Genomic DNA, 26,001 nt, shown 5'->3' with positions numbered 1-26,001 from the left:
ACACAGAACCTGTGCAATTAATCTGTGTTTGGTTTTAAAGGGATGAGGTGGCAACCCTATTTCACAGCTATCTTCTGTAACTACAAAACAACTCCCACCATGTATGGTGATAAGGAGAGGTGTTTGTGGTCCAAATTGCAAGGATGACAATGCTCCTCCTCCATAGATACAGTACAGTACAGTGAGCAAGCATTATCACCTTGGACATGAAGCATGTTACTGGCAGGATCACCTGGTAAAAATAAAGTAAAATTAGTCTGAAAAAAAAAATTGCAGCTACCACATTGATGGACCCTGGCAAGCTATAATACAGTGGTTCTCAACTCCTGTCCTCAGGACCCACTAACAGGCCAGGTTTTATGTATTACCTTAGGGAGATGCAGACTAGAATACTGCAATCACTGAGCAGTAAATGATATGACCTGTGATGTATTTCAGTTATCTTGCAAACCTGGCCTGTTAGTGGGTCCTGAGGACAGGAATTGAGAACCACTGCTATAATGTGTTAAGTTTTTGGGTTTGGATAAGCTTTACATGTTTGCATTTTGCACTCCATCTGCACCATTCATTGTCATGAGGACCATCTAAATATTTATAAAAAAAATCAATAATGAAATAATAAAAAAAAAAACATTTTTTTTCTAATTAAGCTGATTTATTGTACCACAAGCATATCAGTATTAGCTTTCACTGTTTTATTTGTTTTGAAAGGCCTAAATCCAAGCTTTTCTATGAGAAATGATAATACTCTACAGAACGATACCATAAAAAGTTTAAACATTTTGCAGCCCACTTCAGTGTAGATTCACAACCCTTTTCAACAGGAGCTGTGGAGTACATCTTTTATCTCGTGTTTTTGTGACATGTGGTTAGGGAAACAATTTCTCCATTCCATTAGGTCATTTATCAACAATGCACCAACAATCAAGTGAAGTGACAAACAAGAGCCAGATAACCCCCTCCTCCTAGAACTGTGGGCTTAATGTCTGCACCCATCTCCCCACACCCTGAGGACTAAATTAGGATCTAATGAAAAGTACTTGGCCCTGTTGACCTTGAAGACCTCATATAAAAGCCAGAAGTCATCTAGCAGTCATTACCACATCATTTGCTTGACAGGGTATGCACATGATCTTTTCAATTCATAGACATGATGATTTACAGGAAGACACGCCGCTGTATGTGTGCATATTTAAAATGAATGTATCAGGACTGAGAGGATATTGGTTACAGTTAATTGCTTTCCGTATAACAATTCCACTTGCATATTTTCTATATTTTCTTAACAGTTTTACTTGTTTTACAGTAGTTGATTCTAAGTATCACTTACATCTGTCAAAATGATGGACATGTCGGAATTCGGGGAGGCAGCTCCCTTCCTGAGGAAGAGTGAAAGAGAAAGAATGATACTGCAGACAGTGGCATTTGATGGCAAGTGACTGTTTAGTTATATTATTAGATGTTTTGCTTTGAATCACTTACAATTCCTTTAATACATTTTATAATTGTAATACATTGATTTGATGGACAGTTATTTTTGGAGTTGTTATTTATTATTTATTACACGTATTTTTATAGTGCTGACTAATTACGCAGGAGCCAATTATACTACTTTTGGAGTGTGGGAGTAAACCAAAGTACCAGCATGTAAACTCAATGCGGGTGGTTGGGATTTAAACCGAGGACCCTAGTGCTGCAAGGCAGAAATGCTAACAGCTAACCCATTGTACTGCAAATTATGACAGATGCTATTATTCAGATTTCTAGCAATAGTATTGTAGCAGTAGGCAGTAATATTTTCTGTGGATTTAATGCATTTCGGTTTATGATTTCAACTACCTCAATACCGGACCAATTCTGATACTTCTCATGTACATGTAAAAATGTACTTTTTTTAAATAGAAAATTACTTAGAACCCCTAAACATTATAAGCATTATAAATATATATGTATGTATATATATATATATATATATATATATATATATATATATATATATATATATTTTTTTTTTTTTTTTTTTTTTTCAATTCCTTTATTTGTACAAAGAGTCATAGAAAAACCAGACATAAGAGATACACATCTGAGTACATCATCAATATAAACTCCAACATATGAACGGCTAACAAAAATCACTAAGATAACGATCCCAGGGGAAGTATTCAAGGACAATCCAATACCACGACTGAAGTATATATAGTGCTGCTCACCCATATTGCAGGGGAGCAAACATCAAAACATTGGCATTGAAACAGGAAAAGGCACACATGGCAGGGTCATGTGTGCTGGCAGGTGGAAGACCTTGAGTGATCAAGAGGGTTCCACTTATCTAGTAATCTGAAATTAGGAGGAACAGGGGGGGAAGAGAAAGAAAATGGAGCAAGGGAGGGCAAACAGGACCAGGGTAGGGACACAAAAGAAAAAGAAACGAGGAGGAGGGGAGAAAAAGCAGAAAGGTCACCCGGTCATCCCTCTCCCTGGGTAGAGCTAGGCATGCGGAAGTTCACTGGGTGGTGGAAAGCTCGTTTAGGTAGGCAATTATATATATATATTTTTAAGCAGAGACCCTAGAGAATAAAATGGCAGTCATTGCAATATTTTATGTCACATTATTTGCGCAGCAGTCTTTCAAGCGCAGTTGACATTGCGTTGAACATAGGTATACTTTTCAAATATTTACATATTTATCCATTTCCCCAATCCAGTCCCCCAAAGTAGGAGGATTGGGTAAAACCCAACCAAAGGCTATCAACTTATGTGCTATAAAAAGCCACTACCTGATCAAGATCCATACTGTTAGGATTCACATAACCCAAGAGGCATAAAACACTTTTACATTTAGGAGAAGGGGATATTCCCCCCCAAAAGCTTTTTCTGACAGTACTCAATTATGTTGTTGCAAGTGCATTAATATTCTTACAACTACCATAATCGTGATTACCCGCCTAAAATGTTCATTTGCAGAGAGATACGCACTATTGTTGATCCATTATGCATTTTGAGCAGTATATGATTGTTATAATTCCTAATCTGTATTGCGAGAAAAATGGCCTGGACAAATGAAACTGAATATACAGGGTTTTAAATAAGTCACTAGCAATGGGGGATTTTGTAATTACATTAGGCAAATGCAAGCAGAAAATGTGTGCCAAAAAAAGACAAGGGCTGGTATAGGTAAAAGAAAAAAGTTAATGAAAAATGGAAAAAAAAAAAGTGGAGCTGATCCTGACAACTATCATTCTCTGTTTCACTTCAAGCGCCAAACCTGATTGCTGCAGTAGCAGCTCCATGTCAGCTCCAATTTTCAATTCTATAGTTTTCACTGCTCAGCTCCAGTATTTGGCCAGATCCAGAAATGTTTTATATCTTTATGAACATCATCGTGCAGTGTTACCATTGTTTCATTTGGGACTATAAATTATATAACATTTGGTAGGGTTATTTATTTATTTATTTTTTTACATAACACTTGCAAGCCATGTGATACTTTACAAAGCACACATATCATGCACATTAGTCTCTATCCTGCATTCTTGTCTAAAGTCCCTCCCAAAGCCATGCAGAGTCAGAAGATGTGAGTACCGAGCTAATATCATGCTAAAAAAGTATAATATATAGAAAAGAGCATAGATCCAGAATAAAGTTTTTATTTTATTGAACAGGAAAGAAGAAATGTTGGATACCTGACGAAAAGGAAGCGTATTTAGAGGCTGAAATTAAAGAGACTGGTGCAGGAAAAGTCACTGTTGAGGTTGCCGATGGAAAGGTAACGTTAAACCTATCACAGAACAAGGTATAATCTATGCAGTGCTAACAGTTTATTGAATTTAGTTGAAATAGCATACATATGTGCTTTACGTTTTTATAACTAATTGGCAGTTTAAAGGGCCACTATTGTAAAAAAAAGAATGTATTCTGAAAACTGGATGTGTTTAATATGATAGTTTTCAGTATATTAAAGTTGAACTCTGAGATGAGCATGTAGGTAGGTGCAGTCCACTTTCTCCATTGCAAGTGGAGCTCAACCGCAGCGGGTTTACAGAGGGAAAGGAAGTCACACAAAACTAAACACAGGAGATATTCTAACTTAAATCTTGGTGTGCTTTGTGTATTTCTTCCAGATCTGTGAAATATACCAATGTGAAACTTTGTCTCTGTGCAAGGGGCTTCCTTTAATATAGACCAGTCACCACTGTACTCTCTCCTTGTGCAGGATGACCCCCTGCTGTAAATTTCCGCATGTAGCATGTTGTTGGTGGGTCTCATCACAGTTTTTTTCTATGTGCGGCACAGTGATGTAGTCACTGCTACTTTTACAAAATAATATTTAGGTTTGCAAAGACATTTGATACACATAAGTGGATTGATATAATTTGTGGCTATCAAGATATATATATAGATATATATATCTATATATATCTATATATATATATATATATATATATATATATAGATATTTATCTATATATATATCTTATATATAGATATATATTATATATATCTATATATAAAGATATATATATAGATATATATATATATATATAGATAGATATATATATCTATCTATATATATATCTATCTATATATATATACATATACATTAACGTTTTTGTGCATGGAGTTCAACTTTAGTTCTACTTTGTTATATCTATTGCATTTATTTATCTTGTTTCCACATTTACGTGTAGTTTTAGCAGCATTTACCTTTACCTTTAAACCATGGTAATAAAGGTGAGGGCTGAGAGCATTCCTGTTATTGCTTGATCCTGTTCCCAATTACGTTTGTTGGATAGCATTTTTCTTGACAGTGGTCCTTTAAACTCCTTTCCTATTAGCTTTTTCCAAGAGGCAAAGTGATAATAAATATAGATATTTATATATATATATATATATATATATATATATATATATATATACACATTTTTTTTTTTACTTTACTGCCTTTTTATTTGCAAATACTTGAAGGATTCCAAGTAAATGTTCGCTTGACCCATTCTGGCCATAAGTGACTTTATAACAATAATCACATCAAGAGAGCAGCACACCATGTTGTGAAATATGAGAGAAAGCACATTGAGGGGGTATATGAGTGTATTTTCTAATGTATGTACTCCCCCATTTTTACATAGACTGTCGTGGTAAAGGAGGGAGATGTACAGCAGATGAATCCCCCTAAGTTTGACATGATTGAAGATATGGCTATGTTAACTCACCTCAATGAGGCATCAGTGCTATCTAATCTGCGCAAACGCTATGCTAGCTGGATGATCTATGTAAGTAACTCAAATTTATACCCTCTACTTAGCTACTCGTTTTTTTTGTTTGTTTTTTGTTACTTTTTGTCTGTTTTTTTTTTTGTGAGGTGTTTTCAGAATTGCAACTGCATTCTTTTATTTTACAATTACTATTATTGGGATCTAGTTGATGCAATACTAAGTGTTTCTTACAATACAGACTTATTCGGGCCTTTTCTGTGTGACTGTGAACCCGTACAAAGCGCTTCCAGTCTACAAGTCAGAGGTGGTCACTGCTTACAAGGGCAAGAGACGTTCTGAAGCCCCTCCTCATATCTTCTCCATCGCTGACAATGCTTACAATGACATGTTGCGCAGTAAGTATAAATTCATGTCCTTATACCAAGCTCATAGCAGTTACCATTTTTTTTCTATTGTGCTACACATTGATCTGATGTGTGTTGTAAAATGTAATCACTTTATATATTCTGACATTGATTTTATTAGATCTCATTCAGGATAAACACTAGAAATGTGCACACTGAAATATTTAGTTTCGGAATTTCGGTTTCGTCCAAAAAATTCGTCCAAAAAAAATGTTTTTACATTTATTTAGTTACTTCCAAAATGTGTTTTTATTTATTCTGTTTTGTTAAAAAAAATGCATTTATTTGAAAATCCGAATTAATTAAGGTCGAATCTGTCAATTGAAGGCTTATGGTGTCTGTCGGATGTTCTAGGAAGATTCGATGAAGCAGCTAAACTGTACGACGCCGCGATCATACATTTCCGGTCGAATGCTCCACCCACAAGCTATAGTAGAATTCTAATGTTGTTTGACTAGTAATAATTATAATTATTAATTATTATTACTAGTCAAACAATGTTAGAATTCTTCTATAGCCTATTGGCGGAGCATTTGACCATAAATGTCCGCTCGCGGCGATGGTATGTTTTTAGCTGCTTCGTCGAATCTTCATGTCTCTATAATGTCAAGTATTTTCTCTCTATGTCGAATAATGTTGGACTAATAGAGTTAGGCCCCTTTCACACTGGAGCCTGGTTTTCAGGCGGTATTGCGCTAAAAATACCGCCTGAAAACCGCCCCTAAACAGCCTCCGCTGTTTGTTCAGTGTGAAAGCCCGAGGGCTTTCACACTGAAGCGGTGCGCTGGCAGGACGGTAAAAAAAGTCCTGCGAGCTGCTTCTTTGGAGCGGGGAAGGATCGGTGTATTCACCGCTCCTAAACCGCTCCTGCCCATTGAAATCAATGGGACAGCGCGGCTATAACCCTTTTTCAGCCTCCAGCGGGGGTTAAAACCGAACCGCTAGCGGCCGAATACCGCTGCAAGAACGACGGTACAGCAGCGCTAAAAATAGCGCTGTTGTACCGCCGATGCCCCCACCGCCCCAATGTGAAAGGGGCCTAAGGTTAGGCACATTCAACTGCAGGTTCAATAGACACAGATCGCTATTGTCACCTTCATGTCGAATCTTCTATCTATCTATATCGAACTGTTGTCGCAACGATACAAATACAAAGCATTTTTGTATTTCCGATCTTTCGGACTTCGGATTCTGCGCGTTCATTACCGTTTGTTAAAACGAACACGAAAATCCCTGAAATTCGGCCGAAAATGCATTCGGACGAAAACGAATGCACATGTCTAATAAACACATTCATATAATTTGGGTATCTTATATTTATTATATAAGTAATATTATCATACATTACACTATATCCTTATTTCTCACTAGCCAATCTGAATCCGGCTTCTTTTTTTCTGCAGAATATTACAGGTTAGAAAATAATTGCTAACATATGACCCTTTGCTATGGGCAACACATACACATCCATTATTACATGTTTTATCTATGAGGGTTTCTGAGCTACTTTATTTACCCTGAGGTGTATACCTCATGGCTTTTGCAACCATTTGCTTATCAAGGTATCAAAATATCTACATTTCTTCTTTTTTTTTTCTTCTGCTTGTTAGATCGTGAAAATCAGTCAATGTTGATCACGTAAGTAAGCTTAAATTTTTTCAAGAACAAAAAGGAACAGAAACAAGATGTGACATAAATCAGAATACATACTGACGAGTCAGACAAACATGGCTACGGTAAACACAGGCTTACATAGATATATAGTAAAGAAAAGAAAAGTAATCTAGACCATTTTGAAAGGCTATAAGAAATACAAATGCCAAGGAAACAAAAAATAAAAAAACAACCAAACAAAACACAAATTAGCTGGTAAAGATACATTTTGCATTAGAAGCAAATATCTTTTCAGGCAATACTTCAAACTAAGAAGACTAACATAGCTACTCTTCATAAAGAACAAATTAGTAATGTGATGAAAGAGTTCCATATGAAAATCCCATTTACTAAAATTACACCTCTACATTTCCCAACACAGCTGATGTCCAACTGGCCCAAAATTAAAAATGAATTTTAATTATTTAATAATACACCTGACACATATTTGTTATAACTTTTATGTATGTACAACTCGTGTTATCTCACCTTGTTCAGTACTTGCTTGGCTTTTATTACACTACTCAAACATGTTAAAGTAATCCTAGTGGAGAAAAATAGACCGATAAAACACAGCAGGATAAACAGATATTTTCTGTAGTAATGTGTATCTTAAATGGTAAGGACAATTTCTATCAATTAATTCTTTCAAATTGTTGTTTATAGTGGAGAATCTGGTGCTGGCAAGACTGTGAACACGAAACGTGTTATTCAGTACTTTGCCACAGTTGCAGCAATCGGTGACCCTTCTGGTAAAAAGAATGTAAGTACTATTCTTCGTTGGAGTACTCTACTTTTACTGGCCTCCCCCTGAACAATCCAGTTGCTTGTACATGTCTGATTTGGGTATGTTTGAGTCCTAGACATGGAACCAGCATGCCAAACAGGGTTAGAAAATGTCAGAATTCCTTATTTCTTTACCTATTCTGGGTCATTTACTTATCAACTTCAACAAAACATCAGCATGACAGCCAGGGAACTACCATTGTCAAAAAGAAAGTTCAGCATTGGCAGACTCCATTATTCTCTCAGACTGATTCTCCAGCATCACCAGTTCCCAGTTGCTATACTGATCATCCATTCTGATTTCATGTGTCTGTTTTACTTCATAATAGTATGTAGGGTTATCATTAGGGATAAACATATCTACCTGGGTTTGGTTCATGAATAGTTTCATGAATCTTGACTGAACTTCAATTTTGGCCAGTTGTAGAGCTAATAAACAAGCTATTGTCAAACAAAAGGCACAGGAAGCTGGATATGTACCAATGCAAAAAGGGCATATGTACCAATGCAAAAAGTACCAATGCAAAAAATAAATAAAAAACTGTATCTCTTACGGAATGGTCAGCTCTCCCTAACAGCTTCATCACATACTGATAAAATGCCTTCTGTGAGCCTACTCTATTATAGAAAGCGAACCAAGTTATTTATTCCTTCAAATAATGGCTTCTGTGACTCATCTGACCAGTGTCAAAGGCTTTTCATGGCAACATAGGTTATTCCTATACGTTATTCCTGAAAAGTTTTCTGCCATAAGTTTGTGATTTGTGGGGATCTGCTGTGAATCCATGGTAGCAGAAACTGAATATTGTCTCTAATTGCCAATTAAATGGTTAACCTCACTAGCAACATACCGGAGTGGTCCTAAACATACTCAAAAGTTCCAATGCAATGTGGATTGTTAGCTATTCTGCTACATCATGCAGCCAAACTCTTGAGCCTCATTCACACTTGAGTGAAGCCTCTGGTCATTTTTCAGACTTTTTTTGTGAGTGTTTGTACAGGTGTTTCTGCTCGGGTTTTAGGTTGAGCAATTTTTTTTTTTTTAGCCAATAGAAAACTAGTTACTAGGAAATAAAAAAATGCACGGTGCTCCCATTTAAGTCTATTGGGACAAAAACCTAGCTTTGCCCCAAGGGAAGCCATTTTTTCTTTTTTGAACTTCAAGGGACACTACGCTTAGGTGTGAATGAAAATTCTAGTGTTGAGCGTTGAAGTGCTTCCAGTGAAGCTTCAAATCATTCAGGTGTGAATGGGGCCTGCGTATGACTTATTTAATTGAAAAGTTTCTTGTTTGGTCAGTTTTATACTTTTTTAAACGTAGCTTGTTTCTGCAATTTTTTAAGTACTAAATGTAAATAGGTTCTAGCCCTGCTGTAAGAAACAATTTAGAGAAGGTAAGCAGGGTATAATGTTTTATGTTTTTTTTTTTTTAGTCTGTTGGGCAGACATACATTGTATTGTTGCATTTTAGCAGTGATTAAAACTGAAGTGTAATTGGATGTTTTTTTCTTAACAGCAACCAGCAACAAAGACTGGCGTAAGTATGCGTAATCAATATGTAAAATATCAACCTGAATATATCAGTCTGTCTATTATCAGTATGCAGTATACACGCTCATATACAGGAGAACAAGATTGGGTTGATGGCAAATATCAGTGTCATTTTTATTAAGTGAGAGTATTAGGTTCTTGGTGGAGACATTTTCTTGTTTTAACCTGTTGACAACCACATAACCACATAACCACATATATCTGCAGGGGCGGGGAGGGTGAGCCCTAACACTTACATTCTGTACATATGCGTTCATGATGGCCGAGGTTTCTGTGCTGAGAGCGCTCCCAGCACAATCACTGAGCTGTCACAAGACAGTTCTAATGCCCCGTACACACGGTCGGATTTTCCGATGGAAAATGTCCGATCGGAGCGTGTTGTCGGAAATTCCGACCGTGTGTGGGCTCCATCGGACATTTTCCATTGGATTTTCCGACACACAAAGTTGGAGAGCAGGAGATAAAACTTTCCGACAACAAAATCCGATCGCGTCAATTCCGACCGTGTGTGGCCTGTTCCGACGCACAAAGTGCCACGCATGCTCAGAAGAAATTCTGACACGGAACAGCTCGGTCTGGTAAACTTAGCGTTCGCAATGGATACAGCACTTTCGTCACGCTGCAATGTAAAAAATGGTTTAATACAGCGCACTCTCTTCTTCTTTATAATGTGACAAGAATTAAGTAGTTTTGCTGCTCATATTCAAACACACTTCTCACAAACTTATTTCGTTACTATTTAACGGGATTCCCTCAATATATTTTGATTTCTCACATCTGACATTATTTTGGTGTATTTTTTTTTTTTTTTTTGGCTTTAATGTAGTTTTTTTTTTGTGTTTGTATTTTTTGGAAGGGTGTTTGTTTTTTTTTTTATTTTTATTTGTACTCCCGAAAATGTTTGTGTGTGTTTTTTGTGTCAAGTTACCACAACACTATTGATATGTTGTTATATTTAATCTGTAGGAGATTGTTTGGTGTTGTTGTCCCTTGTTAATTTCACATTTTATGTTAGAAATGTACCTGAATCGTCACCAACAAAATGTCCTTTTTGGATTAAAACACACAGGAGAGTATACTTTCCTCAAAAATTTTTTTATTAAGGGCTCACAACTAAACAAAGAGGGAGGCAACACTGGAGAAACTGCAGAAATTGGCGAAGCCTTGGTCCCCCAGGGCAGACATCAATTATTTTCAAGCAAAATTGGTGGCCTGAGGAGTCCTTATCTAAGGGAGGGCAGTCTGGTCCAGAAGTCCCAGAGATCCGGAAAGCAGCAGATGACATCTATGTCCCCAGGCTGTGGTCATACGAGAGACTGCAGCTTCTGTCAGACCAGACTGAACCCAGGGTCATCACTCTCAGGTCTTCTTTCCACGCTTCCTTCCACGCTGTGGCTGTGGTGGTGGAGTTGTGGCAGCAGGAGGAGGAGGAGGAGGATGGTCCAACTCAATCACGTCGGTCTTGGGTGTTAGTTCCCCACTCACCCCCTTACTTAGGACTTTATAAAGCAGGTCCTCACATAGCTTGCGTTGACCCTCCTGCATGCCCTGCAGTTTGGTGGCAGCCATGCAGGCAAAGGCCTCTTCAGGAGTGGGGAAGGCTCGGAGGGACGCAGAAGCCTCCTGAATCAGCCTGAGCGCAGAATCCTGCACAGGAGTCATCTTCCTCGCTCTTTTATATGGAAGGCGGAGGGGAGGAACCTGCGATTCAGTCAGGCTTCGACTTGTCCCAGGATTCCCTTGGCTGACACTTAGCCCCGCCTCCTCCTGGCTGCCACTAATCCCCGCCTCCTTCTGGCTGCCACATTCCACAGCCTCCTCCTGGCTGAGGTCTTCCTGTGTATGAAAAAGGGACATAGTTTTAGTTTTTTATTCATCAATCACACACAATTTTAACCTCCTGACTGTTGCAAATTGAATGTTCACAAATATAACAGACTATCCTTCTGAGCCCAGCATTTTTGTTTCTTTTAACAATTTTGGGTGCCCACTACTGTCTATTGATATGTAAAACACTTTTTTCAATCAGCAATTAGTGATCAATAATAACATCTAGTAAACATCATTTATTTATTGACCAGAAATCTGTAGAACAATGCTATACCTGGCTCCAGCTGGGCTCCTCCACTTCTTCCTGGCTGGAAGGCCCAGGTTGGACATCGGAAGCCTCAGCTGGGGTGGAAGGAAGCGTGGAAGGAAGAGTAGAGAGGGATTCCCTGACTTCATTGTGGTCTGACAGAAATCGCAGTCTCTCATAGTACCACAGCCTGGGGACATAAACGTCATCTGCTGCAGCTCCGGATCTCTGGGAATCTGTGACCTTCTTGCGCTCCTTTAGATAAGTTCTCCTCAGGCCACCAAATTTGGTTTTTAATAATTTAATAAGGGATGGTTGCTGTGGGGACCACCGGCTTCACCAACTCCAGCAGTTTCTCCAGCGCTGCCTGCCTCTATTGTTTATTGTTGTATTGGGGGTGTCTGACCTGCCACAGACAGGGCTGCTCCCTGTATTTGTCTATGAACAGGGGGAGGAAATTGTGGTCGTTGAACCCATCCATTTTCTCTGCAAGACACAACACAAGACAAACCCTAAGGTCAGGCCAAACTACCCTAATCTTGTTAAAATATAGGCTTCCATTTCGAAGCAGTATAGGCGCAAGTTTAGATCTTACCTTCGTTATCACGATCGGCACCTCCGATGCTCCTTCCTCCGCTCACAGATCGTACGTAAGACGCACGCATGTTACGCTTTATACACACTGCGCATGCGTGTAACTCCGCCCGCCCCTGATGTTCTTTCTAGTCTATTCCCCGCCCCTTTTCTTTCTGCGCAGTGGGGGAAGAGCACATGACGGATACACAGCAGGATCGTGATAACTGTAGCAACGAGGAGGAGGAGGAGGAAAGCACGGATCCGGAAACGTCCCGATCCAGAAAGAGATTTAAGGCCTCAAATATGTCCTTTGGGGAGATGTTGGATGGTGGACATCCTGAGGAAGGCCGACTATGATGGAAAGTATGGGCCTTACCCCAACCACAATGTCAGAAAGGCCAAGATCATTGCGAAAGTAGTCAAGAGTCTGCACCGGAAATTCGGGGTACATCGATCGAAAGATCAGCTCAGGAACTGGTGGTCGGACCTCAAATTAAGAGAACATGAGCAGTACAGAAAGATCCAGAGAGTGCTGCAAAAAAGTAAGTAGTTGTGCTGTGTTCCTATTCTTTTGATGTTTATTACGTTCGTGCTGCTCCATGTGCTTTTAGGAACTGTTGTACAGTTTAAAATGGCAACTTTCATGTTCATGGGCACATTATTCGTTCGTATCAAACATTTTTCTTTCGGACTATAAAATACCATTGTTTAGGCCATATGCATTTGGCCACCATTTTTACGCCCTATACTTGTCTTAAACGAATTTGGTTGCGTAGATGGCTTTGTTACTAGAATGAAATGCAAACTAGATTCTGTGTAAGGAGAGGACACTCAGCAGCTGTTTTCACATCTGGACACTGGAGCACTAGTGTGGGACACAAGAACACCATTTTTATTAGGGGGCCACACAGGTGCTCCAGTGTATACTATAGGGGGGTTTCCATCTGTGAAGCTTGTACCAAACAGGTAAAGTATTGAAGCTTGACAAAGGACACTGAAAATGCTACATTTTGGAACTCTGCTAAAATTGCCAATTGTACCCCACTTCCAAGCAATGTTTACTATTTCTAGTTCTGCCATCAAATATCTGTGTGCTAATTATACCTTTTTGTTTTACATAGGAGAGAAAAGACTCGGAGGACACCCCTCATCCGAGGAGATCAGAGACTACCCCCCTCTGGATGAAGGGGAAATACCCCCAACACAAGCAGAGCAGGAGGAAGAAGACGTGGTGGAACTAGTCACCACAACAGGTGAGTGTCTGCGACCACAGGCTCAGGTAAGAGATGGATGGCGGCATATTTTTGAGACCTAATTTTTTTTGGGGTTCCTCTCGTTTTAGGTGATCGTGATGTTGTGGATCCAGATCCTTTCACATCCGAAAGTGCCCAGATCCTGATTGGGGAGATCATGGGGTGTAATTTACAATTGGAAAACCTCAAGAAAAACATCAATGATGTTATTCAAAAAAATAAAAACATCATTGATGTTTTGGGGCGAGTTTAAAGCCCCTCCAAAAGCCTTTGTTTTTTGGTGTGCTACAATGTGCAAAATGTTTTTGTGATTTTTGACAAAGCCAAATTTGGAGGATGCACACAGTGTGTCAACATGTGTGCTATCTGCCATCACGGTAGATCAATGGACGCGTTTTGGGGGTGCAACCCCTTCCTCAATAATAAAGTAGCGGTGAGGAAGGGGTTTCTCATCCCAAACACGTCCCTTGATCCCCCGTGATGGCAGGTTTCACATGTTGAAATTTGTAAATTGGTGTGCATCTTCCAAATTTGGCTTTTCCTGGGGTGACTTCACCCCATCTGAACGCAATATCAAACACAGTTCCTAAATACTCATGTCTGATATTGCCTTCAAATTCTAGCAAATGTGAACTTTGTAAGTTCAAGATTTGTGTCTTTCTTGTTGGTTTTACACATGCCTGTTTTATCTTAAATGGACATTTATATTTTTGATAATGCCCCCCCAAAAATTGTTATACAACAAACATGTTGGTTTGTTTGAAAAACCTTTGGTAAATGCACATGTGATTGTGCAGGTATAAAAAAGTTTGTTAATCAAGAATGTGTGGATTATTGTCTCAACGCTACAACACTTTTGGGGTGATGGCATTGCTGTTTTCAGAGAAAATGGGGGTTATTTCCTAAGGGCAAATCCTCTTGGCACTACAAGTGCAGTTTCAGTGCAGTTGCAAGTGCACTTGTAGTGAAAAGTGTCTTTGCATTTAGTCAATAACACCCAACAGTGCTTTGTATAAGGTTACACAATCACGCCATTTTCTGGACTCAACACACATCTGTCAGGGTCAGCTAAAACAAACACAAGCAGTAAATGTCCACAAAGAATTTCTTTTTTTTGCTTTTTTATTATAAAAAGGCTTCACATATTTGCTGGCATATTGATGGCCCCCCTACCCGCCAAGAACCCCAGGTATCGTAACCAGACATCACGGGCACTCAGGGAGGGCAAGCCAGGACGTCCGCTTTCAAGCGCCGTCAGTGTTGTTTCAGGTATCACTCCGGCCTCAGGCCCAACAGAGCCAGCATAGTTGGCCGAATGTTTCCTTAAAAAGTTATGGAGAATACAGCACGCCATGATGATATGATTAAGTTTATACTCCGCCATATGGATAGATGTCAGAAATAGGTGGAACCGGCTGGCCAGGATTCCAAATGTGTTCTCCACCACTCTTCGGGCTCTGGCCAGCTGGTAATTAAAAACCCTCTGTTCCGGGGTGAGGGTCCTCATAGGGAATGGCTGCATAAGATGGTCCCCCAGCGTAAACGCTTCATCAGCAACGAACACAAATGGGAGTCCTTCCACATTGTCCTCTGGAGCTGGCAAGTACAGGCTGCCATTCTGGAGACGCCTGTAGAACTCCGTCTGGGTGATGACTCCACCATCGGACATCCGGCCATTCTTCCCCACGTCCACATACAAGAAGTCGTAATTAGCCGACACCACCGCCAACATCACTATACTACTGAACCCCTTATAGTTGAAATAGTACGACCCGAGTTGGGTGGTGGGACGATGTGGACGTGTTTCCCATCAATTGCCCCTCCGCAGTTAGGAAAGTCCCACCGCTGGGCAAAGTGGGAGGCCACAGTCTGAAAAAAAAAACAATTACTATTTTTGCACATAAACATGGCAAGCAGATTAGACACAAACATTCTTGGCCAACCTCCAGATAGCATTTAGTAAGAAGAATTTAACAACGCCAAAGTATAAGGTACACCTATCATATTCCCCCCCCCCTCTCATGGGCCATTTCTAACATTATGGGGTGTGTGGAAATCTTGGACAGGTAACCCTCTTCACTTCATTGAGAGATGAATGCCTAAATACAGGGTATTACTTGGAACAGCCCCTCCTGAGTTACACTATTGGCAGCCCACTGGACAGGTAAGAAGTGTCATAATACAAAGATAGAAATACACACTGTACACATTTGAGGACATTTGGACATTCTGCTATTACCTGTCAAGATAATAATAGGATACAAAACTTTTAACAGTACCATTTGAAAGTATACAGGCAGGCCCTTGCACTACATGCTTTGGGGAATTCATCTATAAATCAGAGCACAAAAGAGATGGGTATAGTGTGTATGGGTTTGGCAAAGTCAGCAGATAGATGATTGAGGATAGATAGAGAATTGGGATCAGCTGACTTAGCAGTTGGGGGAGGGAGGGTTTCTAAAAATGATTTGGGGACACCACAAAAAATAAGCCTCTGCCACTCTGCCAGAATTTAAAGCTAAAATAACATTTCCAAACATTTTAAGGGGTGTTTGGGGTAAAGCACTACTATGGAGCTGACAAAATACATTGTTAAGTGACTACATGAGGTGAATATCGGGGCCCGTAGAGCATGCTGGGGAGGTAAGTGAAGGACAATCTGTATGAAGGACCTAAAAAATTATTTACATAAAAATCCAGCATGCATGAGGACAAAGGGGACATTCACAGCATATTCCAATCATGGTAATTAGGGAATGAGGAAAGAAATACAATATATTAGCACACATTAAATATAATGAAATGTGATATTAAAGGATAAAAATCTTACCTTCATATACTCCTTCTGCAGGACCTGTATGATGGCAGAACAGGTCTCTGGGATAATGATCCCCAGAGCCTGGGGGGAGATGCCTGTCGAGAACTTCAAGTCCTGCAGACTTCTCCCTGTCGCCAAATACCGCAGGGTAGCGACCAACCTCTGCTCCGGAGTGATGGCTTGCCTCATGCAGGTATCCTGCCTGCTAATATAAGGGGTCAGCGAAACCAACAGACGGTGAAATACGGGGTCAGTCATCCTGAGAAAGTTCCTGAAATCATCAGGATTATTCTCACGGATCTCACGGAGCAAAGGCATATGAGAGAACTGGTCACGCTGAAGCAACCAATTCTTGGTCCATGAACTCCTCCCCACCCTGTTCATGGACTGGACTTGTGTCAAGGTCAGGACCCCAACACCAAGCCCCCGCACAGCACGAACTCTACGAGGAGTACGCATACACAACATGGCTAGAAAACGGTCGGCTGCTCAGAACGAAGTAACAGAACGCACTGAAGAACAGCAAGGCCTGTGAAGAGCGACCTGAAAAACAGTAACGAACGAACAAAAATACAATGACTAATTAAAGTCACGCGGAACTTGCTTGCACGCACTGAAGAGCAGATATAAACCCACAGGCACAAACTGAACGGCAGAAAACGATCTTAAAGCCACGAGTCTGAAAAAGCGCGAATCGTCTCTCACCAAACTTTTACTAACACGAGATTAGCAAAAGGAGCCCAAAGGGTGCCGCTCTTGGTTCTGAACTGGCCTTTTCTAGTCTCGTCGTACGTGCTTGACGTCACCGCGTTGTTGGCAATCGGAAATTCCGACAACTTTGTGCGACCATGTGTATGCAAAACAAGTTTGAGCCAACATCCGTCGGAAAAAATCCTAGGATTTTGTTGTCGGAATGTCCGAACAAAGTCCGACCGTGTGTACGGGGCATAAGTCTATCTAAAAATAGAATGCTGGATAGCCGCACTCCAAAAAAGCTCACCTTTATTAAAAAATTAATATCAAAGCATCACAGGGCAATACAGACTAACTGCACCATTCTGACGCGTTTCACACCAGATATGGTGCTTAGTCATAGCTAGAGTGCTAAAGATACATACAGATATATATGCCAAACAAAATAACTAAACATATCATTAAACAAATGAGTAAATCATGTTTGTCATTAGATCTCAATGAGAAACACACCTGTGGCCACCTAAAGTTCAGGAATTAACCATTGCATGGAGAGGAGAGAAGAAAATCCCCCTACCTTCACCCAGCAAAAATACCACATAAAGAAAGTGATACCCTGTTTCCCCGAAAATAAGACCTAGCGTGATTGTCAGTGATGGCTGCAATATAAGCCCTACCCCCCAAATAAGCCCTACCCTGTTTCCCCAAAAATAAGCCCTACCCTGAAAATAAGATCTACAAGGACTTTAACTAGGGCTTATTTGGGGGGTAGGGCTTATATTGCAGCCATCATCGACAATCACGCTAGGTCTTATTTTCGGGGAAACAGGGTAGCAACGGTAAATATCTAATGTGAAAAGAAACCACAAGTGTGATGTAGAAGAAAAATGACACAAAAAAAAAAATAAAAAAACATATTTATTAAAAAACTTGGCATAAACCAGCATGTGCACCTGGGCGAAAACAAAGTTATATATCACCCGTGCAGCAATGCTGGTGTGTGCCGCTCAAAAACCATATCCAATCTGCTATTTTGTGTCATTTTTCTTCTACATCGCACTTTAGTCTCCTTTTCTTTCTTTTCACATTAGATATTTACTGTTGCTATCACTTTCTTTATGTGGTATTTTTGCTGGGTGAGGGTAGGAGGATTTTATTCTCTCCTCTCCACCCACAGTGTGGTTCTAATGACACACATGATTTACTAATTTGTTTAATGATATGTTTAATTATTTTGTTTGGTATATATATCTGTATGTATTTTTAGCACTCTAGCTATGACTAAGCACCATATCTGGTGTGAAACGTGTCAGAGGCTGTGCAGTTGATCTGTATTGCCCTGTGATGCTTTGATATTCATTTTTTAATAAAGGTGAGCTTTTTTGGAGTGCGGCTATCCAGCGTTCTGTTTTTCCATTATCTCTGTTGCAAACAGAGCCAGCACCCTGCCTGATTGCAGAGACAACTGTTCTTAGGAGAGGTGATCACTTTGGAGCGGTGCACCCCCACGTTTCACTAGTTTGGACTAGTTCTAAGTCTATGTTTGTGATTGGGAGCTGGTGGAATGGGCTCCCGATCATGTGACCACTGTGACAGCCATTCGCAGTGATCACGTGATTGGGAACTCCCAGCATTAGGACCCAGTTAAACGACCACTGGGAAGGTGTGGGAAGAGGTTAATGACTAGGGTGAATCATATAATCATGGGCCAGCAAGAATTCTCTTTTTGTTTTTTCTTTTATATACACCTTTCACGTGATGCAAAGTGAACAATGCTTTACCCTATTCACTCACTGTGCTAAAAAAAACATTCTTGACTCCTTTAGTCAGCCTGTCGTATTGTGTTGAAATTATGAATAGATATTGATTTAAATATGCATATATATATATTTTTTTAGGGAACCCTGGAAGATCAAATCATCCAGGCAAACCCAGCCCTGGAAGCTTTTGGAAATGCCAAAACCCTGAGAAATGATAATTCATCTCGTTTTGTAAGTTTGCTGTTCTACTGCTGGTTAGACTACAGTTTATTTTTTACCCCCTGACTGTAATTTATGTATACAGGATGTTTACATAGGTAACCAGTTTCAGTAAATCATCAGTTCTGTATTCCCGGCAATACAGTAATTCGTTTAGCGTAATCACAATTAACATTCTTGCCAAAATAGATTTAGGTGGTTTGTTATTTTTTATTATGTTTTATAGTATAATATTACCACTGTTCCAACCACCTATGCACTCTTCAGTCCTGAACAATATATACTTGTTTATCTAGTAATGCTTTGTATAGATAATATGCTCCACTGCTGAATAACATAAGTCAAAAACACAACTAAGCAACTAAATGTGCAGTTAGATAAACATAGTAGAAAATATTGTCTGTGTTAGATTGATTTTTTAGGAAATACAATTCTAGTCTACAGAAAATTTGGTGTTTCCCCAATGCATGCATTGTGATAGCAGCTGCTTTTTTGGCTTCATTGCATCCTGATTGACTGCTTTTTATTCGGCGCTATATTTACTGTGTACATATTAGCAATACAGGGCGCCTGCTCTTTGTCTAAATAATATATTGTTTAAAACAATAATAATTACTGAAAGCTGCCCCTTTAGATGCAATACCACTTACAACATTTAAATATTCCAAAGTAAGGTCTGGTGCTCTCATAATGTGTTCAAACAAATAAACTCAAATCCCATAATACAGTAAATAACATAACTGCAAAAATATAAAATTATGATAACTTAGTCCAGATAATACTGTATTTAAAGTCCTAGTCCACAGTGTGCAAAGAAAAGAAAAATCACCAGTGCTACTATTATCATTAGCCTTCCACTCATTGCCCAGTGTTTCACCACAAGTGACAATTCATTGCGCTCACCACAAGTCAATGACCCCTTAAAAAGAAGGTCATAAGCGCTTAATCCCACGGTTCATAGCCATATTTCAGCTGGTGGATAGTATGATGGTACTCTTTCTTCATACGTATCCCCCCCCCCCCCTCCAGTATTAATACTAGTTCCTCTCAAAAAGGACAGAAAATAATTTTATGGTGCAGTATTTAGAAAATGGCACAAGCACATAACGCTTTAAATGTAAACACTCACATTTGTAGGTGCCCAGTCTCTCTGCACCAATATAACCAGCCTGTATTCCGCTCCGCCGTTCTGCTTACTGGAACCGGTGTGCGTTCTAATTGCTGGAAATGGAAATGGCATCACCATGGGGGTACGTACCTCCAAACCGGATACGGCACACTCGCCACCGTCTCTAGATTTTTTGCTAAACAGCGTCTCCAGGAAGCTCCTGAATATTTGAATGTTATACTTACTGTGACTGCAGCTATTTTCACACATTGGCAAAACTCCACTCTAAAAATAGATTAAGGCTTGGTTCAAATATGTGCGAATTGGATGCAGTTTTCACCGCATCTAATTCGCATGACATGTGAGTGTGACTGTTTTTTTGGGTCTGGTTCAGTTAAAAATTCAGGCAAAAATGTGGACCTGAATCGCACCTGAACCAGTGAAGAGTAACGCACTGGATCCCAGGCTGGAAAAAAAATGCAGCCACACATATGTGAACCTGGCCTAAGCCTCACTGTGCCACCCTATAGTACTATCATCTATGTTTAACATTAACTTTTTGTGTTTACAAACTATTTTTATTGGGTACAAAAAGAGTTGTCATATGCCTAGATAAATATAATAAAAGCAACTTTTCATATAAGGAAAATCAGAAGATATTGTGTATTACGGTAGATATACTTTGTTTTAGTCTATAAACACATTAACTATAACCATTATGCATGTTATACATTAACACAACACATAATACTCTGTGGTCTTCTGTGACTAGTAATATCATTCAGGATTGACAAAGAGTTTGGAGTGTTTAAACCAAGGGTCCCATTTTTATTATATAAATGATTAGTATTCTGTAGTGTGTGAAATATTTTTTCCATAAGATTAATATTGTCAATTCTAGTTTTCAAATGTGCTAGAGGAACTGATGGTGATTTCCAGTGGAATGCCATCAACCAGTGTATGGCTACACAAATTGTGTGGACTAGCCTCATATTATGGGTGGGAAGCCCAATGATAGGGGCAAATAGGAGACAGTTGTATAGATTTAGGTTTATACTACTATTTGAAATTTTAGATGCATTTTTTTCTAATTGTTTCCATATATGTGTAGTCTTCTCACAATTCCAAAAAAGTGAGAAAATGAACCTATGGAGTTGCAGCCTCTGAAGCATATCTGAGGGATTGTGAGGAAAATGACATGAAGTTTAACTGGGGTATAGTACCATCTGGTGAATAATTTTAATGCAGTCTCTTTAATTGTGATTGATCTAGTACATTTATGTAAGTTGTTGATGCATTTTTCCCCTTTTTACAACAGAAAAAGAAAAGTCTCCTTCCTGCTCCCACTTGAGCATATAGAGGAGTTTGTTTAATTCAGTGTTGTTAGTTAAATTTGAGTATATTTCTGATATCAGACCCGATCTTCTTGGTGATTTTAGACATATGTTCTGAAAGAATGAGGGAGGATGTGAATTTGTTGTTTGGAAATATGTGTTAAAGAAGTGTCTAATCTGAAGGAATTTATGAAACTCTGTATTGGGAATTTGGTGTCTCTGGATTTTAGTGAAGAGAACGAGGTGAAGCTGTTGTTTTCTATAAAATTAAAAAGGGATGTCAGGTTGTTATTAGTCCACCATGTGAAGGTTTACCATTAACTTTTTTGCACCCCGCTGCAGTGAATTTAGTGGTTTTGGGCAAAAAGCTTACCATACTTGCCAAAAAACTTGAACTAAGGGTCCAAATATTTCTAGCATATATTAGATCAAGCACAATTTAACATGTGTTATTTACTTTTGCCTCCCACAGGGTAAATTCATTAGAATCCACTTTGGTACCACTGGCAAATTGTCTTCTGCTGATATCGAAATTTGTAAGTTGATAAATTACAGAAAGATAATATTACTTTTAAACACAGCTCTCCTAACCCTTTTGCCCATGCATAGCAAAGTGACAGTGAGGTTGATTTACTAAAACTGGAGAGTGCAAAGTCTGGTGCAGCTGTGCATGGTAGCCAATCAGCTTCTAACTCCAGCTTGTTCAATTAAGCTTTGACAATAAAACCTGGCAGCTGATTGGTTTCTATGCAGAGTTGCACCAGATTTTGCACTCTCAAGTTTTAGTAAATCAACCCCAATGTTTCTACAAAGGGCCCCTCTTACTCCCCTTGCCTGTACTCCCCTAGATCCTTCTTCCATCACAACCAGTGCTGATCTCAGTGGTGTCACTCCTTTGATCATATGTCTCGTTCCAACAATTGGCTGCTATGACATGGCAATAACAGGTTTCCTTTTATGCAAACATTGGGGGCCTATTAGACTCCTAATGCCATCACCGCCCCAGCCCTACTGATTGTGTCCCCAATCTACAGGTTAACCAACTGGTACCACCAATACACTCAAATTTTGTATATGAAATGGCTCAGAGCTCAGTGTTTCAGGGTTAATTCTTAGCAGAATCCTATTGCAGCAGTCCTGGGCTCACACAGAAGTCAGGTGAACCAAGGGAACAGGAGAGGAAGACACCACTTACCAGTCAGTAGAAGTGATTAGCTGGCTTTACAACCAGATCACTTCTATTGAACAGAGTTAAGCTACTTTCAGGCTGGGGCAGCCGGCCACTAGCGGGGTGCTTTTAACCCCCACCAGCGGCTGAAGGAGTTAAAAGCGCCCGTGTTGCGGCGCTTCAGAAGCGCTGCCCATTCATTTCAATGGGAAGGGCATTTTGAAAGCGATGTATACAGCGTTTCCAAACCGCCCCAAAGATGCTGCTTGCTGAACTTTTTCTAACGTCCCGCAAGTGCACCACCCCAGTGTGAAAACACTCGGGCTTTCACACTCAGTGGCATGGGAGGTAGTTTTCAGGCGCATTACAAGAGCTATTTCTATCGCTAAAACGACTGAAAACTTCCTCAGTGTGAAAGGGGTCATAAAGGTAGTGGACATAATTTTAAAACAAGCCATGAATTGCCCAGTAATTGGTTAATAATACCATGGATGAGAAGCAATAACCTCTTACCTCTGTGTTATTTTCTTGCATTTTAAGAACTGCCATCATGGTCGTATGTCAGTGTACACATTTTTTACATGCCAGGATTATCAGGCAAGGTGCAAGGATGTTTATGCTCCAAATTTATTGGCACATGTAGTATAGCAATGGACTTTTTGCACTCTTGTGCACTTGCATAATTAGCTGTTTCCGCTAGATATCCAGCATCTTTTTCAAAGCTACAACCCAGTTTATGCCAAGAAATTAGAAAACACACATATGTACTGGTAATTCTAACACTACCAATGTGTGGCCTTCTTACAATCGTAGATCTGCTAGAAAAATCCAGAGTCATTTTTCAACAGCCTGGAGAACGAAGCTACCATATCTTTTACCAGATCACCAGTGGGAAAAAAAGTGAACTACAAGGTGAGATTAATTAACTAGCGACCATTAATATACCAACACAGTGCCTGATATATGTTTTTTTCTTAAAGGCATCATCACCTCCTTAAGGAAAATGATATATATATTTATAATGTAAATCTTAGTAGACCGTTTTTGTCTTTTTGTATTAGTAGACTTAGATCTTTGCAATAGTGCGGGAAAGGATGGCACATTGTAATGGTTTCCAAGGGGGAGATCATTGCCAACAAAGATTTTCTATTGTTTAAAGATCAGTTTATATATTTCAAACATTTAGTTTACACATCAATTTAGACATTGTTTGGACACCAGTTTGTCAAATCCAGTAGATCAAAGCATTGGAAATATAGCATTAGGTTTGTTTAAATTGGTATTTTTTTATACCTTGAGAGCTACTACTGTACTAATACATGACCTCAATAGCTTATTAGTGGATGGTCCTAAACTGTTTGCTAAGCCCAGTGAAAACATTCAAATTCTATTGTTTTCCTTTGCAGATATGCTGTTAGTGACCACAAATCCTTACGATTTCCACTTTAGCTCACAAGGTGTTGTTACAGTGGACAACCTAGATGATGGTGAGGAGTTCCTTGCAACTGATGTAAGTATATCCAAATCAAATTTCTTTCTAAGTACTAAAGACTTAGTGGGGTTCATTTACTATATGTGTAAAGAGTGTATAGTTTGCTTAGCTATTAAAGTATAACTATAGGCAAAACTTTTTTTTTTTTCGTTTTAAATAGAGTGCAGAGGGATTAGAACGCCTGTCTGGTTTTTTTTCTGTTTGTGCCCCCAGTAAGGAGATTTACCTTCTCTATTTGTCTTGTTTACCATTATCATTGAAAGTTAAAGTAAAAGAAAATCTCACATTTTGAGTTGCCCCCACAAAAGTAATAGAGGGGAAATCTTCCAATAGGGACACTCATTCTGGTGATCTGGGGGTCTCCAAGGAATTCCCTTAATTTGCTGAAATTTCCTCTCACTTCCTGTTTGGCTATGCAACAGGAAGTGAAGGAAAATATCTACAATGCGATGGTGAAAAAAAAATCTGACAGAGGTTATAACTCTCCCTTACTCTATCAAAAATGGGAAAAATGGAAAAAAAAAGTTTTGTCTACAGTCCTACTTTAAGATTAAGTTATTTTTACTTCAGCCATCCAATCAAATGCAAGTTAAAATCTTCAAACTAAACATAGTTTTTACCTCATTTGATAAGTTAATTGAACATTCACTTTGCTAGCTGAAGGCTCTCTAGCTACACCTTTAGTAATCATCCTCAGAGTTTGATATCATTTTTTTTCTGCTCTTTCTGAGCTAAGTAATTTCTTTCCACAGCAAGCATTTGATATATTGGGCTTTATCCCTGAAGAAAAGTATGGAGCTTATAAGCTAACAGGTGCAATAATGCATTTTGGGAATATGAAATTTAAACAGAGACCCAGAGAAGAGCAAGCTGAAGCCGATGGCACAGAAGGTAAGTTTCTTGACCTAAAATTAATTCAGATTTTTATGTATGGGATATGGCGATTTCCACATTTCCTTTAACAAGCTTTTGCAAACTATGGAACATAGAAAGTAAAAAAAGTGCAATATAAGAGATGAAAAAATAAAAACGTAAATGGAAATAATCAGTATCTCTAAAATTATAACTGAATACTTTGTCTTATTTATAGACAGAGGTTTTCTTTACTTTTATATTTTTCTTTCATTAGATACTGACAAAGCTGCTTATCTTATGGGCGTCAGCTCTTCTGATTTGGTAAAGGGTTTAATGCATCCCAGAGTGAAAGTAGGTAATGAGTATGTCACCAAGGGGCAAAGTGTAGCACAGGTAAGACCATCACATAAAAATGTAAATATCATGTTACATATGATTTTTTCTCTATATCAAAGGTGGTCAACTTTGTAAATATAGTGAATTGGAATTGTGGTCTCTGACATGTAGAGAGGGCAACATAATAACTTAGGTTTGTAAATTATTAGGATGAAATCTGTATTAACATGATAATACAATATAAAGATGTTATACCTTTATTTTGGACAAACTGGTGCTCTTCTAGAATGTTAGGAGTTCTCTTCCCCAGCTTTTTGACAAAATTACGAAATGGAAGTTTTAACCTAGAAGTTCCCTTTCACTGTTACATTGGGACACACACACACACAGGAAGAAAAAAAACTGTTTGCAAATGTTGCTAGTGCTATATTAATGTCATTCTGTAACCAAACGCAGTATGTAAATAAAGGCATTCCCTGAAAAGAAGAAAGTATATACAGTGCCAGGACAAGGTCATATAGAGCCCAGGGTGAACATACCAAATCCCCCCTCCTCCCAAGATGTATGTTTCTTATGTGTTAGCAAAATTCCCTCCCCCCCCCAAAAAAAAACTGAGCACTAATCTGCATGCTTGGAAATCCTCTCATTCCACAAATGCTCCCAGCACAATTCGCCCCCCCCCCCCCAAAAAAAAATGACCCT

At 39.1% G+C, this 26,001-nt stretch overlaps 1 protein-coding gene across 1 annotated transcript in view; it reads left to right on the top strand.

Moving 5' to 3' along the window:
• The first annotated feature begins 1,098 nt into the window (after positions 1–1,098).
• MYH15 (myosin heavy chain 15) overlaps positions 1,099–26,001 on the top strand; it is a 76,948-nt gene continuing 52,045 nt past the window's right edge. Inside the window, exons 1-14 of the mRNA XM_073614977.1 lie at positions 1,099–1,120; positions 1,307–1,431; positions 3,663–3,766; positions 5,130–5,273; positions 5,455–5,611; positions 7,231–7,258; positions 7,940–8,036; positions 9,576–9,596; positions 18,926–19,018; positions 21,921–21,984; positions 23,430–23,528; positions 24,023–24,126; positions 24,861–24,999; positions 25,238–25,356. Of these exons, the coding sequence (XP_073471078.1) occupies positions 1,341–1,431; positions 3,663–3,766; positions 5,130–5,273; positions 5,455–5,611; positions 7,231–7,258; positions 7,940–8,036; positions 9,576–9,596; positions 18,926–19,018; positions 21,921–21,984; positions 23,430–23,528; positions 24,023–24,126; positions 24,861–24,999; positions 25,238–25,356 (1,260 nt within the window). The 5' untranslated portion in view covers positions 1,099–1,120; positions 1,307–1,340. The remainder of the gene's footprint in view (positions 1,121–1,306; positions 1,432–3,662; positions 3,767–5,129; positions 5,274–5,454; positions 5,612–7,230; positions 7,259–7,939; positions 8,037–9,575; positions 9,597–18,925; positions 19,019–21,920; positions 21,985–23,429; positions 23,529–24,022; positions 24,127–24,860; positions 25,000–25,237; positions 25,357–26,001) is intronic.

The sequence above is a fragment of the Aquarana catesbeiana genome, linkage group LG02 (assembly GCF_042186555.1).
Source record: "Aquarana catesbeiana isolate 2022-GZ linkage group LG02, ASM4218655v1, whole genome shotgun sequence".
In the NCBI taxonomy this organism is placed as follows: domain Eukaryota; kingdom Metazoa; phylum Chordata; class Amphibia; order Anura; family Ranidae; genus Aquarana; species Aquarana catesbeiana.
The sequence above is the reverse complement of the archived record's forward strand: the minus strand, read 5'-3'. Positions and strand labels throughout refer to the sequence as shown.